Source organism: Corvus moneduloides, chromosome 3, assembly GCF_009650955.1.
Source record: "Corvus moneduloides isolate bCorMon1 chromosome 3, bCorMon1.pri, whole genome shotgun sequence".
Taxonomy (NCBI): domain Eukaryota; kingdom Metazoa; phylum Chordata; class Aves; order Passeriformes; family Corvidae; genus Corvus; species Corvus moneduloides.
Window position 1 is genome coordinate 79,178,126 of NC_045478.1, and position 15,872 is coordinate 79,193,997.

Sequence of the window (15,872 nt, forward strand, 5' to 3'; positions counted from 1 at the left end):
CTCACTGTTGTAGGACATTGTCAAAGACCCCAAGTTTATCCTTAGCGGAGCCACCAGAACTGACATTTGTCAAGGGGATCTTGGTGAGTGATTCCCCTTGGGTGGATGTGTTCATGTCTACACACTGTGAGGAGCAGCAGGAATGTCCTCACACGAGGGGATGTTGTCCCTCCTGAGCTGGTGGGAGCAGTGAAGGTGGAGGTCCTGCCCAGGCTCATCTGGCCCACAGCTACTTCCTGGATAGCTCCCTCCCATCCATGCCAGGGACCATCTTGGTGCAGTGGGATTCAGGATCAGGGAAGGATCTCCACTCAAGGGCACTGTGAGCCCAAGGGACTCTTTTGTCGACCAGCACTTCCAGATGGAAGCACAGTCTGCCCTGGCCAGGCAGGGACGCCCTTTCTGGGGACACGCAGGCTGTCTTTTGGATTTCAGGGGAAGTGGCAGCTAACTGTCATAACATCTCCTTCGGCCCCTTATTCTCCTCTTTTCCCCTTCTCAATCCACAGGTGACTGCTGGCTATTAGCAGCCATAGCTTCTCTCACACTGAATGAAAAAACACTAGCAAGAGTGGTGCCACTGGATCAAAATTTTGGGCCAGATTATGCTGGAATATTTCACTTCCAGGTAAGGTGAACATCTGTCACAGCATGAACACATCTCTGTCTTCACATTTCATGTTCTATTTTGCAGTGAGGTTGCCAATATTGCAGAGGAGACACTGAAAAAATATGGATTGTTGAGCTTACACTGTTGTTCGCATTTTGAGAAACAAACTGGAGGGCTGTGTCAGCCTCATACAGGCACAAACACAGCCACTCCTGTTCTGTGAACAGATACATGGCTTTAGAAGTCATTTCACATTTTCCTGGGCACACAGACCTCACTTAGGGTATAATTCCTTAAAGGAGTTGAACTGGGATCTGTAACACCTGTGTGTCCTAAAGGAGTCTCGAATCATGTGGTGAACACTTGTGTAGCTACGTGAGTGACATTATCCAGACAAGGAGCTACAGTACAGGTCTACACATTTAGTCTTGGTGTTTTCTTAAGATAGATTACCCTTCCTAGAGAGCAGCCTTGTATGGCAGTACGGGAACAAATTATTTATATGTCTTCTAATCAAGCCTATGATTGTCACTAACTTGCAATTAGAAATGCTGGGACACCAGAATCCTGCTCTCGGGAAATGTCATGCTGTCAGCAAACTCATGCCCCATCCTTTCTAAACAGTTTTGGCAGCACAACGAGTGGCTGGATGTTGTGATTGATGACCGATTACCCACCTTCAAGGGCCGGCTGGTTTTCCTGCACTCAGCTGAACTCAATGAATTTTGGAGTGCCTTACTGGAAAAAGCCTATGCCAAGTAAGTCCCACTGCACATACATAATCTGCTACTGGTACATACATTATTCACAATTTGTTCATATGTTATTCACAGTCCTAGTGAGCAGCTTCTAGCATTTGCTGCTGCCCTTGCCAACTTGACAACTAGCACTAAAGAAAGAAAAGCCCCAGGCTTTAAGGATATGGAGAAACGGATTAATTAAAAATGCAACTAAAAAAAAAGCAGAATGACCCCAATACTCCTGTTGGATACGCTCTGGGGTACTTCTTTTGACTTCAGTGTTATTGCTGCAATTCTACACGTGTGCGAGAAAGCTCTCAAACGCAGGTATCTTGAAAGCAATTCTCACAGTCAGCATGTGTTTTCCAGGTTGAATGGCAGCTACGAGTCTCTGAAGGGTGGCAGTACAATAGAGGCCATGGAGGATTTCACTGGGGGTATAGGAGAAATGTATGATGTTAAGGCGGCTCCTGACAATTTCTATGAAATCCTAGAAAAAGCCCTGAAAAGATGCTCAATGGTGGGCTGCTCTATTGATGTAAGTAAGAAATGCGGTCTCAATTTCTCAGTGCCCTCAGGCATCTTTGGGGTTCAATGTTTTCTGGTTTGAGTTCCACTTTTTCTCCTGATGAAGATTTGCTGCTTGCAAAGAGTAGTTAAATTTTTATTGAACTAGGCAGTGTGATACTCAGCTGGCTGATGGGACCCTTCACCACCATCATTGTCCATCAAAGTATTTTAACAAGAAATGAGACCATATCAACACCTAATCTCAGTCTGAGAGTTAAGAGTGGGGTCCTGGAAATGTAGATGGTGCTGAAACAAAATCACAGGGGCAGAGGAGGAATTCCACCCTGGAATTTTTGCTCTGGGTGAACAATGTTTAAACCCCCCCCTGTTGTTTCCTAAAAGGGCACCATTGCACCATGGTTGAGCAGAAAGACAAGTTTCCTGTTTGTAGTACTGGTTAGCCACTGGTTAGCCTTGTGCTTGGAAGGGACCAGGTGGCACCTCTTGCCAATCTCACTGTGAGGAGAAAAATTAATTCACATTTTTTTCCCCTGTTCCAGACCAGCAGTGCTGCCGAGTCAGAAGCCCGAACCCCTTTTGGCCTAGTGAAAGGCCATGCTTACTCTGTGACTGGTATTGAGGAGGTACGTCAGCGACGCGGGGCAAGGAGACACCTGGGGAAAAGATAAGGGAGTGTCCCCTCAGTCTCAGGTGACAAGGGAAGTTATCCCGGGGAAGCTGTCCAAATTCCCATCCACCTTTTCCTCGCACATCTGCTGTGGCAGTCTGTGCCTTTTGCCAAGCTGTTAACACCAGCCTCTGCACACTGGAGAAGCTTTGCTCCCTAGATCCCCACACTTGATATTTTCTCTATTTCCTTCTTCCCCAGGTGAGCTATCGGGGCCGGCAAGTGCAGCTCATAAGGATAAGGAACCCCTGGGGGCAGGTGGAGTGGAATGGCCCTTGGAGTGACAAGTGGGTGCACTGTCCTGTACACACCGGCCTCACAAAGGCCAGATCCCAGCTTCTGCTCCACAGCTAGCATCCTGCATCCCCAGCTTCTCCACAGGAAATTAAACCAGGAGTTTGCACATGCCTAACAGTATTACTGCCCTACAACATCTCTCCCTCAGCATATTCAAAGCAGCGCAATGCAGGGATGCTGTTGAAGTTGTTTAGCCTCCAAAACCTAGCACTAGCAGAAACCGTGCATTAATATAAATAAGTTAATTTTAATACACTCCCAATTGTAAACATTATACATTTGGAGTGATTTTTTTTGTTAAATTTTTGCGAGCCTGTTGTTGTAGTACTTGTAACACAACATCCATACTTTGTCCTACTACAGACAAACTGAAACTGATATTGTATTACCCCCTCTAAATAGCTTGTGTGTCTCTATTTATTTGTTTATTGTTTGGGGTTTCTAAGCACATCAGGAATAATGTATTAATGATAATGTATGACCATTAAATGAGACCCTCTCCATGTGATACCTGCTTAAAGTTGTGGAAAGACCCAAAATCACAACAGGATTGGCCTGAAAACTAGTCAGGGTTTACTACCAAAGGTAAACAAAGTGCAAACAATACAAAATTTTAAGAATTACATAATTAAAAAATCAACACTACATTCCTCTCCAATATAAACTTTTGCACGTATTTTTGCACAGATGCATTGTTTCATTTTTGTTTCACCTTTTCTACTTCTACTTTTTTATTCACACAGATGCAGAGGAGAGGAACCATAACCTGCCTGACCCTTTAATATTGCTGAAACATGTAATCATTTGTAGGACTACTTTAAATTTCCCTATGCTTATCATGACTCAGAAGTAAATTAAATATGTCCACATCAGCTCAGATCCTTTGTTATCTTGAAGAAAAACATGGATAGTTGACATGTATAATGAGTTCTTAAATCTGAAAAAGATGGAGAGATTATGATCAGGACAGGCATCTGGCAGTTTATGCTGTTCATCAAAAAGGCTGTCTCTGCAAAGCAGAGCTCTGACTCTGCACTCAGGAGGCTTTCTGGAACTTAAGATGCAGAGGGGCTTGCAGATCAATACAGGAGTCTGTATTAACATTCTGCAGTGGTTGCTGGAATTAAAAACCACAACACAAGGTGCCTGCTACTCCATAAGTTTATTATGTCAAATTGGAAATGCAGTAGGGCACTTCCAGGTTTTCTGAAAAGCTTTATCAGTTTTTTGTTTGGTTTTGATATGCCACAGCTGTAGTTGATGAGGTGACTAAAAAGGAGGCAAAGACTTTACCTGGGGCCGCAGTTCCTCCACCAAATCTCTCTGTGTAGGGGAAGGAGCCTACTCAGTTCCCATTGACTCAATTTTGAAAAAACATCTGGCCCTAAATTAGCAACAAGTGTAAAAGAGAAGATGGTGCTACAGATGGAATACAGATTTAAAGAGAGGGTTGACTTACCAACATCTTGAGGTTTACCAATAGCCCTATTATATCCAACCCAAACACCTGAGAGCAGTCCCAATGTCAGTAACTCACATTAAGACCACTCTAGAGCAGCTTTGGGATCTTTGGCCTGGTGCTGCTTTCAGCTACATTAATTTGGTCTCTGTGACCATGAGTGCCAGCAGGATCAGGAAGCCTCTTGAAAGCATTTGTGTTTGTGTAAGCAGCACAAATAAAACACATATGAGAGAAGAACAGCCTGCTGTTATGTCCAGCCAGTCATTCTGAGCCAGGGAAAATTAATTGCCACATACCTGTCATAAAGCTTGGTTTTGTTTTCCTGCAGCTCTCCAGAGTGGCGCTCAGTCAGCCCATCGGAGCAGAGACGCCTGTCTCAGGCAGCACGGGATGATGGAGAGTTCTGGTAAGCCACAGGTTTTTAAAGTGTGTGACTCTGATCAGAAGTCAAGGTGCAAGTGGCCGAAACAAGCAACAAGGAAGAAGCCTCTGTGTGAGGAAATTCTCAGTTTCTGCCTAAGAGAGGGCCGGTAGAATGCTCACTTCGTTTTCTGTGTTTCATGCGTGCCCATATCTGTTTTAATAACAAAAGCCCTCTGAAATCAGCTTAGTTAATGGCATTGGTATATTTCAAATAGTATTTGAAATATATTTGTGTGTCTCCCATGAATGTAGCACCCTTTAAATCCTTCCCATGAACAAAGGCAGGATATACAGAAGGGAGCATTGTATGGCACTTGCATCAACTATGAAATGCCTTCAGGGTTGATGCTGGGCGTGCACTGGAAGAGAATGAGTCCTGAGAAGCAATACTACTAGTTGCATGAAGTAAAAGAGCACCAGGATATGTGTGAAATTGTGGAAAAATTGAAGAAAAAATGAAATGAAATGAAATGAAGTGAAATGAGAAGAAAAAAAAGAAACTAACATGGTGGAAATTGCTTTAGAAGTGTGATGTGTTCTTCATGCCAAATTAATGATCTCAGGCAGAGCAGATGGCTGGCTTGCACATGACCCCCCCCCATATCAACCATGCTGTGCTCTGGTGACAATGTGTCTGGTCACATTTTCTCGGCCCAGATGCTCAACTCTTTTACACAGAGGTAAATCTAGAGAGGTATGCAATGGAGCTATTCCAGATTTTACCTGCAAGTTAAACCAAAGTTCAACTTCATGCCTGAGAAGTTATTTGAGATAGACAATGCAGCACTTTAAGTTACACAAAATTATTTATCCCAAATTTTCGTAACTGGAGGGAAGTAATTCCAGTGGCTGTTCCATTACTCTATTTTTATATAGGATATTTTGAGTTGTTTTGCTATTGATGTTGCAAATGCTTTAGGACATTTCCAGTTTCTCCAAAAAGCTTTGTGTTTGTTTGGGTTTTGGGTTTGGTGGTTTTTTGTCTGGTTTTAGCCTGGCTACAGCTGGAGCTTATCTGATGAGTGTAAAGGAGACAAAGACTTCACATGGAACTCAAGTAATTCCAGCAAATATCTCAATACAGGGCCTGACCATGTGATGGAGGTAAAAGTCTGCAAGTAGGCATCAGATGAAGAGTGAAATTAATGAAAAAAATCTCTTTTTAGTCCCTTTTGTTCTTTGGACTTGTGAGAACTGAAAAAAATCTTCATGGTAACACGTTGAGGGCCTTCTGACCTCATTAACTACCCCAAAGATATTTTGCCTACTTACTAGCAGTTCAGACTAGTCTTGTCCAGGTGCTTGTAATAGATGCAAAGGGGCATCCTGTTGTTGGCTAAGAAACCAGCTTCTCACTCACCCTAGTGCCTTCCCTCCTAAAATCATCACAGGGTCAGTCTTCTTTTCCCTTCATAAGTACAAACGCAGAACAGCTCTAGGGAAATCAGAACGGGTGTTTTACCTCTTAGAAGTCAAATCTAATCTGTAAAGTGTAACCCCTTCCTCTGCTTTGCAGCACATTTCCAAAGAGCCCAAAATTGTTCAGTGTGGCCAGGAAACCAAGCCATTTAGAGACAGATTTTGCTATGCTGCCCCTGCTTTAGTGTCCTGAGCCTCAGAGTGAAAATTAGCAGTGCCTAGGGCTAGCAATATCTGGGAATAGCCGACAAGAAAGGACAGAGCTCAGCAAAAAAAACTCTGCTGTTTCTTTCCACACCAAAACCAACTTGTAAAATGTCCCATAGCAAATGTAAATTAATACCACTACAGACATCTATCTGTGAGGAAGAAAATATCTATCTATGAGGAAGAAAAATGGAACTAGCTGTGTTGGATGAGGCACATGGGGGGCTAGCTGGGTCCTATCTGCCACTGCCACAGATAAACTTGCATCTTGTTTTTGCTTTTGCTCTCCTGCTACTCCCTTTTGTTGTTAGGCATCAGCCACAGGAGGAAAAGCATAGTTATAGAAGCTTGTGTTAGGGAGGAGATCAATTTCTGTATGTTATTTCTATGGCTCAGGGGGTCGGGGGGGGCTCTTGCAGATAGCAATTCAGAGCAGAGAACGTATCTGGATGACAAATTGCTCTCACAAAGGCCTAATGCATCTGCTCTTTTACAGAGGGACATTCAGCCTACCAGGGCTACCCTCAGGCTTGGAGTAGGTGTGCCTCTTGTCCTTGTGGTGTGCACCATGCAAGCTGCTGTCTCTTAGACAGCTTCTGTGCAGTTTCCTTGTGCACGGGGCTGCACCCAATGCCCAGTGGTGCATAGCTCTGGCTGTCCCTTCTCTTGGCTGTTTGCTGAATCCTGAACTGACTCCTTGGCCAATGGGACTATTGGTATTTTTTGTCCTTGTACTTGCTAGATAAAATCTCATGGCATATCTGCTTCTCTGTGTGCTGAGCAGGCTAGTTTCAACCAGCCCAGCCTAGCAGCTCAAAACTACCCATATTGTAGCATTTGCTCCCTCATTCCCATTGCCATGTACATGTCTCCACCTTGGGCATAAAATATCTGCAGTGCAATCTGTGGGGAACAGTAGCAGGCAGCAGTGTCTGTCAAGGGCAGGTTAGAGACATTTCTCAAGTCCAAACACACTTTATCGCTCATGTTTGGTGTATATTTTTTCTTGAACAAGGTCCCAATCACCCATAAGGGAGGGGAGGGTGAGCAGCTTGAGCCTAGGAACCTTAGCAGAGACACAAATGTTACTTTAATTGCAGTGCAGACAAGTAATCATACCATGGCTTGACTAATCCATCAGCATGTGTCCCTGGTAGTGCTATCATTGTGGCTGACATTGAACGCACAGGTGATTTATATGTTGACTTAGCTCCTGCATGTGCCAGACAATCCTTTGGTTGGGTGTTTGGCAATGCAGATGCAGCCATTAAAGCCAGGATGGTGCTGGTGAAATAACACTTTCTACTGTAGGTTTTGTGCCAGTGGCACTTCTATTTAGTCTTATACTCAATTGTAACTGAATGAAAGAAAGGTGTAAGAGATGTCAGAATGAGATGCAGACAAAAAGGATGCTTGTGCTTTACACCATAGTGAGCGAAAGCTAGTTTCTCTCCTGCTGTACACTTCCATATATCCATGGTCACCAAAACTACTCTACATGAACTGGTGATCTGGCCCTGGGACTCTGGGGGATAAATACTTCTGCTAGGTATCCTTCACTAAAATGAATGGCTGCCTGTTCCTTACCACCTCTTTTGCTCAGGATGAAATTTGAAGACTTCAAAGTACATTTTGACAAAGTTGAGATCTGCAACCTGACTCCAGATGCCCTGGAAGACAGCACTGCCCACAAATGGGAAGTGACCATTCACCAGGGAAGCTGGGTCCGGGGCGCGACCGCAGGAGGATGTAGAAATTTCCTAGGTAAGTACATACAGTTTGAAAATGAGAAGCAGGCACTGAAGTCTTTACCCACCCTCAGCTATAGCTCTTCAGGGAGGAGCTCTGTAGCCAGAACAGTGGGTGCAGAACAGTTCAGCTGACAGGAACCAGCCAAAGGGACAAATGAGGAAACTCAAACCATGGGCTTTAAGAGTGCTGTACTTTAAAGATAAGGCTATTCTGTGACTGGCTTTTTTGAATGAACAAACCAGCAATGAACAAAGGGATAAATGCTCATATGGTCCCACTTGAGACTTTGTGGTAAAAGAGTTGCTTTTTTTGCTCTCAAGTTCATTGGATCTGATTTATGCCTTAATGACATTTGCATGAGCAGGACTAGGTTCAAATAAGCCAGTTAAACTGCAGCAGCAAGTGTAAAATTAGACTAAAAGCCCAGCTCAGCCAACATATTTAGGTGCCTCTGAAGATGTGCCATGGATCTGAACTGTGTTACTGCAGACTGGCACCAGCACTATGTGATCATTGTAGCTGTGTACTTTTAACAAAATTTCATCTGACAACTTCATTTAAACCATGGTAACTTAATAAGGTACCAGGTCTAAAATCTTTTCTACACGTTCCATGAAGGACTTTGGGATTTGGCTTATTTTTTGCAAAGCTTATTGGAAAGAAGTATAACAACTAATGGAAAAACTAAGTTTGAGTGAAACCTCAGCTTAATGGTCTTTTTTAGTTTGTTGATTTTTTTTTTGTTTGGTGTTTTTTTAGTAGTAGTAGTGATGGTTTATATTCTGAGTCAAGAAACTCTGTGGTGTTCTTTACATTGGCAGAGACTTTCTGGACAAATCCACAAATCAAGCTACATTTGACAGAGAAGGATGATGGACAAGATGACTGCACATTCATAGCAGCACTGATGCAAAAGGGTCGCCGTAAACTCAAGAAGCTTGGAGCTGAAATGCTGACCATTGGCTACTCTATTTATGAGGTACTCCTTTGCTGCTACAGCACAGGAGCTGCACTATTGGTATTTGGAACTTTCTCAGGGTTTGTATCCCTGCCAGTCTTCATGTATTTTTATGGCCCTTGCTCTTAAAATAATCATCTCAGTTGCATCAAGCCCCACGGAGGACGGAATCCTCTCAGAGGAGAATTTAAGACTCCCCACAGGGCCATGGATTCCTAGGACAGACCCCTCAGCCCCATGATTCTGTCACCCCCTGCCTGGCTCACACAGAGGGAATGTTGCTTCTTCTGAGCATCCTGGGGCACATCACACACAGATGCCTGTTCCCAAGTGAGGCTGAAATTGGCAAATCTGTTGTCACTACTCTGTGACACCCCATCTGGGATGGTGGTGCTTAATGGCAGGGAATGTTTAAGTAGGAAGACAGTGTCCCAGAGTACTCTGAGACTGCCTTCTGGGTGGGAAGGGGCACTGGTAGTGGGTCTTTGCTATAAGGTGGGAGCTAAATTGCTATAAGCACCTGGGAGAGGGAATGAGAGTCAGGATCACAGCCTGGGGTGATGCTTGTGCCAGGCAGAATTTGGCTCTGTGATTAGGAAAGAGGTGAGTATGGCCTTCAGCCCACCCTGGACAGTGCAGCACTGCCTTTTTTTCCCCTCCTAGAGCCCTGGCAGAGATGGACACTTGGGCAAAGACTTCTTCAGGTACCACCCCTCCAAGGCCAGGAGCAAAACCTACATCAATTTAAGGGAAGTATCCCACCGATTCAAGCTGCCACCGGGTGATTACATTCTTATTCCAACCACATTTGAGCCACACCAGGAGGCAGATTTCTGCCTGAGGATCTTCTCTGAGAAGAAGGCCATCACTGAGTAAGTCAGCAGCAAGATTTGGGCCCTCCTGTGCTCCCTTGCACATGGGGTTGTTGGCTGCTGGGGAGAGTGTGGCTGCCAGGCACTCAGCCCTACTGCAGAGCTCTGGCAAGGCAAACTCCTGATTGTTTGGGGGTTTTTTTGTATTTGCTCATTTTTGCTAAACCTGACTTTATTTTGAGAGGAGTTGAGAAGGTGGGGAAATAGGGTGTGCCGTGATGAATCTGCTGGAAGCTTGACAGGGAAGGGCTACTAGCTGCCTGGCACTGTTGGGGACTCTGAATACAGCAGTGTTTGCTTCCTGTTTGTTTCCTCCCAAAGTTTGTCCAAAAGACAATTTTATGTTTAAAAAGGGTGCTGAGGCAAAAATGTGTTCACAATGAATAATGAATAAAGGATGAGTTGAATTCTTTAGCAGATGACATGCACAGCTATGTCCTCCCTAAATCCTGCCTAATGTCTGTTTTAAGGGCTTATACCAGAATTTAAACAGTGCAAAAGTCTGATTATTTTTAAAATTTTAGCTAAACATAACCCGTTAAGTAAAAAAACCTGTTTTATCATTCACCTGGAGAAAAGGTAATAAGCAAGCTTCCACCCCAAGCAGATGTTGAATACCTTCAGATACCAAATAAGGTTTTGTTTTCTCCAGGGATCTAGATGAAAACGTTGCCATTGATCTCCCTGAGGTAAGTCTACAGAGTTAAAATAGCAAGAGAATAGCTCAGCAGAAGCCGGCACACATTGCTTTTACTGTCTTTGGCTAAACCACGTTCATTTCACAGGAATGTTACACAATTGCCAGCTTTGTGTATGTCGCTGAAATGCTAAGCTCTGCTGAATATGGTAAAAGAGCTGTAACAATGAAAATCATAATTGTTAGGCTTCACATCCCCTTGAAGGCAGTCAGTGCCAGCCAGCACGAGTGTTGGGTGTCAGCCACCACGTGGGAAAGCACCACCCATTAGCACTGGGGAGCCACATGGCTGTTCACATCTTTTAAAATGTTATTTATCACAAAAAAATAAGAAGCAAGAGAATGTCTAATAGACCTACATTAATTTTGCGTACAAGTATCTTTATTTTACTTCTCAGTATCCACAGGACTTGGGAGGGAATGCTTACACATGCACATGCCTACTGAAATGATTGAATTCTTTTTGCTTTTGAATGGCTTGGTCTGCCTGCTGAGCACTAATTGCAGCTGGGTCTGAGTCAGCTCCTGTTTAAGTGTGTTTAAGTGTGTCGCTGGAAATAAGCTATTAATTGTGGTGTGCCTTTCCATGGAAACAAGCTAAGCCAAGATCTCATTTATCCCTCTTTAATAAAATTCTTCTCCAGGGTCCAGCTAACAAGGACATCTTCATTTCTGAGATCTCAGGGCCATGTTCTGTAGCAAAATAAATCTGTGCTGGGTAATATGCTGAAGTGCAGCCACCTCTGGCTGGTGCTCTCAAGAAGCACCAGGGGTCCCAGGATGATGCCACAGGAGGGAACTCAATAGAGCTGTGGCTGTTGGAAGTGCAGGGAAACAGAATGGTGCAGGGTGGGATGAGAGGTGTTTTCCAGGATGGCTGCTCTTGTTTTTTACCAAGGCAATGGCACACTACACACTTGTCCAGGTGAAGGAAATGAGAGGGTGAGACTCCCCTCAGACAGAGAGATGGCTGGGAGGCCTCTGATCTGGCACAGTTCAGGAGCATGTGTACCCTTATTTTAAGATATACAGTGGTCCGGGGTGCACAGAGGGGCCGTTTGCAGGAGAAGTGTCATGTTTTACAATTCTTATAAGGACTTGTGTGGTTGGTGTTGCAGCCTCTACACCCAACCCCAAGCCCACAAGAAACTGAAGAAGAAAAGCAGTTCCGGGCACTGTTTGAGCAGATTTCAGGAAAGGTGAGTGCAAAACACTTTGGGTCAGAGCAAGATGCAGAAAGAGGGGAAACACTTCTGCTCCCACCCAGGGCCACGTGAAACAAACCCAACGTATTTTGGGAGTACGTTTAGTTGTAGTGTGTTGTTTGGGCACCAGATGTCACCATGCCTTATGGCTCGATGGATAAGGGTGCAGTCCCTGGTGAGCAAGCAGAAGGACCAAAGCTAGAACTCAAGCTCTGAAGGAGCCTACCTGGTTTAATATTCAGCTGCAGTTGATTTTTCTTTGAATCAACAGCTCCCGCTTGAGATGTCCTTCAGACAGACTTATGCACAGCAGCACTCCTGTATTTTTCCAGCCCTTTAGTTTTCAGCCTTTTCTGGGTTTTGTATGATTCTCTTTTGCTGAGTTGCAATAGAGTACAGATGAGTGATGTTTGTGTTTTCTGAGGTTTTTGGTATGTCTGATTACAGAAACATTCAAGTAACAGATGCTTCCCTTTTTTTTTTTTTTCCCTGCAGGACATGGAGATATCTGCAGAAGAACTTGAATATGTTCTGAATGCTGTATTAAAAAAAAGTAAGTGCTGACAGGTTCCAAGTTAAGGGCTGTATAGCACTTTATAAAAGCTGCCATTAAATTCATTTACCTATAGAAAATTAAAGGCTGTCTTACGACCCCCACCTAGTGTCCTTGAGCCAGCCAGGGCAGAGCCAGGAAAGCATTTGGTCCATGGTCTAACCACAAGCTTGCCCTGCCTCCAGCATGATCCATGTCAACTCAGTGAGGCCAGCTCCCTATTGCGCTACCACTCTGCGGTGGAGAGACTGGCACTAGGCTGGGACTTTAAAGATGTAGCTCATCTACTGGATGTAGCTCATGATCCTGCTACAGGCCCTTTGTACAGTGGGAAACCTGACACTCTCTGAACCTCATCTCCTGATTTACAAAGCAAAGACAGTATTTCTGGTCATGTCTCCAGTAAATGCCTCTTCTGTCTGGACTGAGACTTCTCTGTAGTGAGAGCTGCCTTCATCTTCCAGTGCACGGGTCCTCCCACAATGAGAACTAAGAGTCAGCTATCTCTATTCATGAATCCTGTTTTCTACTTTCAGTTTATAAAAGACAGCTTTGCCCAATGATTTCTTTCCTATTGTTGTTCTTTTTCAGCAAAGAACATAAAATTCAAGAACTTAAGTCTCATTTCATGCCGAAATATCATTTCTCTTATGGATGTATCCTTTCAAATAAGTGCTTGTGAGGCTAAATGAAGAATGAGTATAGTTGTCCATAACATTATATGTTGTAGATGTCAGAGATGGATTTGGTAATGTCATGGCAGATCACTACCCAAAGGAAACAAAAATACATGACCGTTTTATCCTGATCTTTATTTTAGAAATTTAGAGTTAGGAGTTTCAAGACAAACTGTTTTCTATTACAGACTTAGAGGCAGATGCTTTAATGCTGAGCACATTTAGAAGGAAATCTCAAGCTACTTCTGTATAGAACCATGCATTTTTCAAGCTGTGGTTTATTTGAAGGAGACCTAGAAGACAAAGCTCCAGAGAAGTCTGTTGTCTGGAGAGCTAAACTCACCAGACAGAGTTGTACATGCAAGTTATGGGTCAGAAATTAGAGATCAGCAGTGGTGAAAATTGCTGATATCAAAGCTCTTTTTTGACAATCAGTTTAAAAACTGGAAAATCTGGTCTTTCAGCTAGTTCCTGGGACTCCAGGAAACAGACATGTGGGTGAGAGTTGTCTGTCCAAATTTAGGCATTTGTGGTGTAGGCGTCTACATCTAAGCTAGATTTCTAGACTTCCTTTGTAGATAGTGAAAGGGGTGGTGTAATTAATTGTTCTGGATGTACCTAACTGAGGCATGCTAAATGACTGCTCAGACATCAAGTGAGGTGAATCACAGCTCTGGTGATTCTTTCCCACCAGATTTGTCCTTTGCAGAGTTCTGGTCCCTGCTGAGTTTGCTTAGCATGGCTTCTCCTTGGGTAGAGCTGGTTTTGCAATATGCTTTCCCAATAAACAGTTTTGTTACACATGAGACAAAACAGTGCTACCAAGGCAAGTATCTAATGTTTGGTTTATGTCTTGCTTGTTCAGCTGAGATGTTCTTGTCTTTTGCTTTTGTTACTCCAGTCCATGACAGAGGTAGCATTCACTCGAACACTTCTAAGAGAAAATCAAAACAGTCAAAATTTTATCCTGTTAAAGCTAGTTCGTAATACTAAAATTCTGTGCAGATTAGTCACCCTGCACATGCAATGAGAAACGAGGGACCAGTCCTAAATTTCCTCACTTAAAAATCAAGCCTCAGTAGGGAGGCTGGTCCATGTTCACATCTCATCCTTACATGGTATTGGCACAGACCCAGGGCCTGCACTTGACCCTGGAGCATGTCAGCCATTCCAGATTTACTATTTAGGACACAACTAAATAGTTTCCATGATTTGCAATGCTTCCAAGCAAATCTCTGCATAGTTTTGAATAAATGGGGAGACATCTCTTCCTCTGCTTTGGAAGCACAAGGAATGCAGACACAATCATCCCACTGGACATGCTGTTTGGAGCACAATGGAGGAGCAAAACCATAAAAATGCAAACCCAAGTCAATCCTGGCATAGTCTCCTCTGTGTCACATGCTACTGAAATCCCTGGCAATGGTCACCATGTGGTGGTGAGGAACAGGGACTGAGTTCTACGTGACCCTGGGAAGAAGAACCTGGCTGGGTAAAAAAACTCTTTGCAGAAGTGAGAATGTCCTTGGGATCTGTGGGTGCCCTCAATAATATCACCAGCGTAGGTGCTCAAATAACAGCCGGCATTAGCTAGAACCCGCTTGACATGTGTTGACCTCTGTGAATGCTCGCTGACCCAGTGTCCATCTGAGCAAGGGCTTTGTCCTGGCATGATGGAAAAGGGAAGGGGAATGGGCCGTTCCTTATTTAGTATTTCAGAGCAGGTGCCTCATCCTGGAAGTGAGCTGTGCTTGGGGGACATCAGTAACTCAGTGAAATAATTCCCTCACTTCAGGCAGAGGGAAGGCCAGGCAGATCTAATCACTGCCTCCTAGAACTGCTATACAGGCATTTATTTCAGACCATAAGGACCAGATTTTGCCAGTCTCACCCCACTACTCCCATTAATTTTTGGTTGCGCCATTGTAACAGAGTCAGGTGTCTAGATAAAAATACTGAATAGCACATTGGTTGACTCACTCCTTTGGGTACAGTGGCAATTTGTTTTAATCGGGTAATTTAATCCTCTGAATAATTTATATTCCATTTACATCCAAAACTGTTCTTGACTTAGAATAATCTGTCTTTCTTCCTCACGTAGAGCCTGAATGCTCAGCTGTGTTTTTATATCACATAATGTTCCTCCAGTATCACAGCCATGACTGTAACTGCTGGAGCTTTACCTCATGAGGAATCCCGACGCCAGTTTCACCAGCACCATAGGCTTTCCAGTCAACGTTTTCTGCTTAAAGAGCTACTCTGATAAGTTCAGACTGAATTTGGACTTTCACATAACAAGTCCTTTTCCTTAGTTCGTATTACCAGACCAGCGGCAATGGGAAACTGGAATTCAGTGAGTTCAAAATTTTCTGGGACAAAATGAAGAAATGGATAGTAGGTGACATTATCCATTGCAATTTTTCTTCCATTTCATTAGCTACTTCCTGAACAGTTTATTAGGTATATGCAGACAAAAATGGAGACCGGAGTGTGTTCAAGCCATGAATTCTAACACAAAACAAATGTTTTAAAAGCATGGGGTTTGTTTTGGATAGTCAAAGACATTCTTAGCTTTCCATGATGCTAAACCATAATGGTTTTCTGGAAATAACTGAGATTTTTGTAAGCTAATCAACTATGTTTGGGATAAAGAATGCGATGGGCACTAATAAGCAAGCCAATCAAAAGGAAACTTAAGGAGTTTCCATAACTGCAGTTGTAGAGAAGAAGAAAGTGATGATTCATGACGAGTAGGAAATAATAATTTCCTAAGTCACTGCATTTTCATTACTGATCTCTTAG

At 43.6% G+C, this 15,872-nt stretch overlaps 1 protein-coding gene across 5 annotated transcripts in view; it reads left to right on the forward strand.

Annotated features, from left to right (window-relative positions):
• Positions 1 to 15,872, forward strand: part of CAPN9 (calpain 9) — a 33,472-nt gene that overhangs the window by 5,397 nt on the left and 12,203 nt on the right. For 4 of the 5 annotated variants that reach the window (XM_032102347.1, XM_032102346.1, XM_032102345.1 and 1 more), the window contains exons 3-17: positions 14 to 83; positions 510 to 628; positions 1,235 to 1,368; positions 1,720 to 1,888; positions 2,421 to 2,504; positions 2,750 to 2,835; positions 4,636 to 4,713; positions 7,960 to 8,120; positions 8,930 to 9,087; positions 9,730 to 9,938; positions 10,591 to 10,627; positions 11,754 to 11,834; positions 12,336 to 12,393; positions 12,985 to 13,049; positions 15,396 to 15,464. In XM_032102347.1, coding sequence (XP_031958238.1) covers positions 14 to 83; positions 510 to 628; positions 1,235 to 1,368; positions 1,720 to 1,888; positions 2,421 to 2,504; positions 2,750 to 2,835; positions 4,636 to 4,713; positions 7,960 to 8,120; positions 8,930 to 9,087; positions 9,730 to 9,938; positions 10,591 to 10,627; positions 11,754 to 11,834; positions 12,336 to 12,393; positions 12,985 to 13,049; positions 15,396 to 15,464 — 1,578 coding nt within the window. Of the gene's footprint in view, positions 1 to 13; positions 84 to 509; positions 629 to 1,234; positions 1,369 to 1,719; positions 1,889 to 2,420; positions 2,505 to 2,749; positions 2,836 to 4,635; positions 4,714 to 7,959; positions 8,121 to 8,929; positions 9,088 to 9,729; positions 9,939 to 10,590; positions 10,628 to 11,753; positions 11,835 to 12,335; positions 12,394 to 12,984; positions 13,050 to 15,395; positions 15,469 to 15,872 lie in introns of all 5 variants that reach the window. The other variant, XR_004238817.1, reaches the window with a different exon arrangement.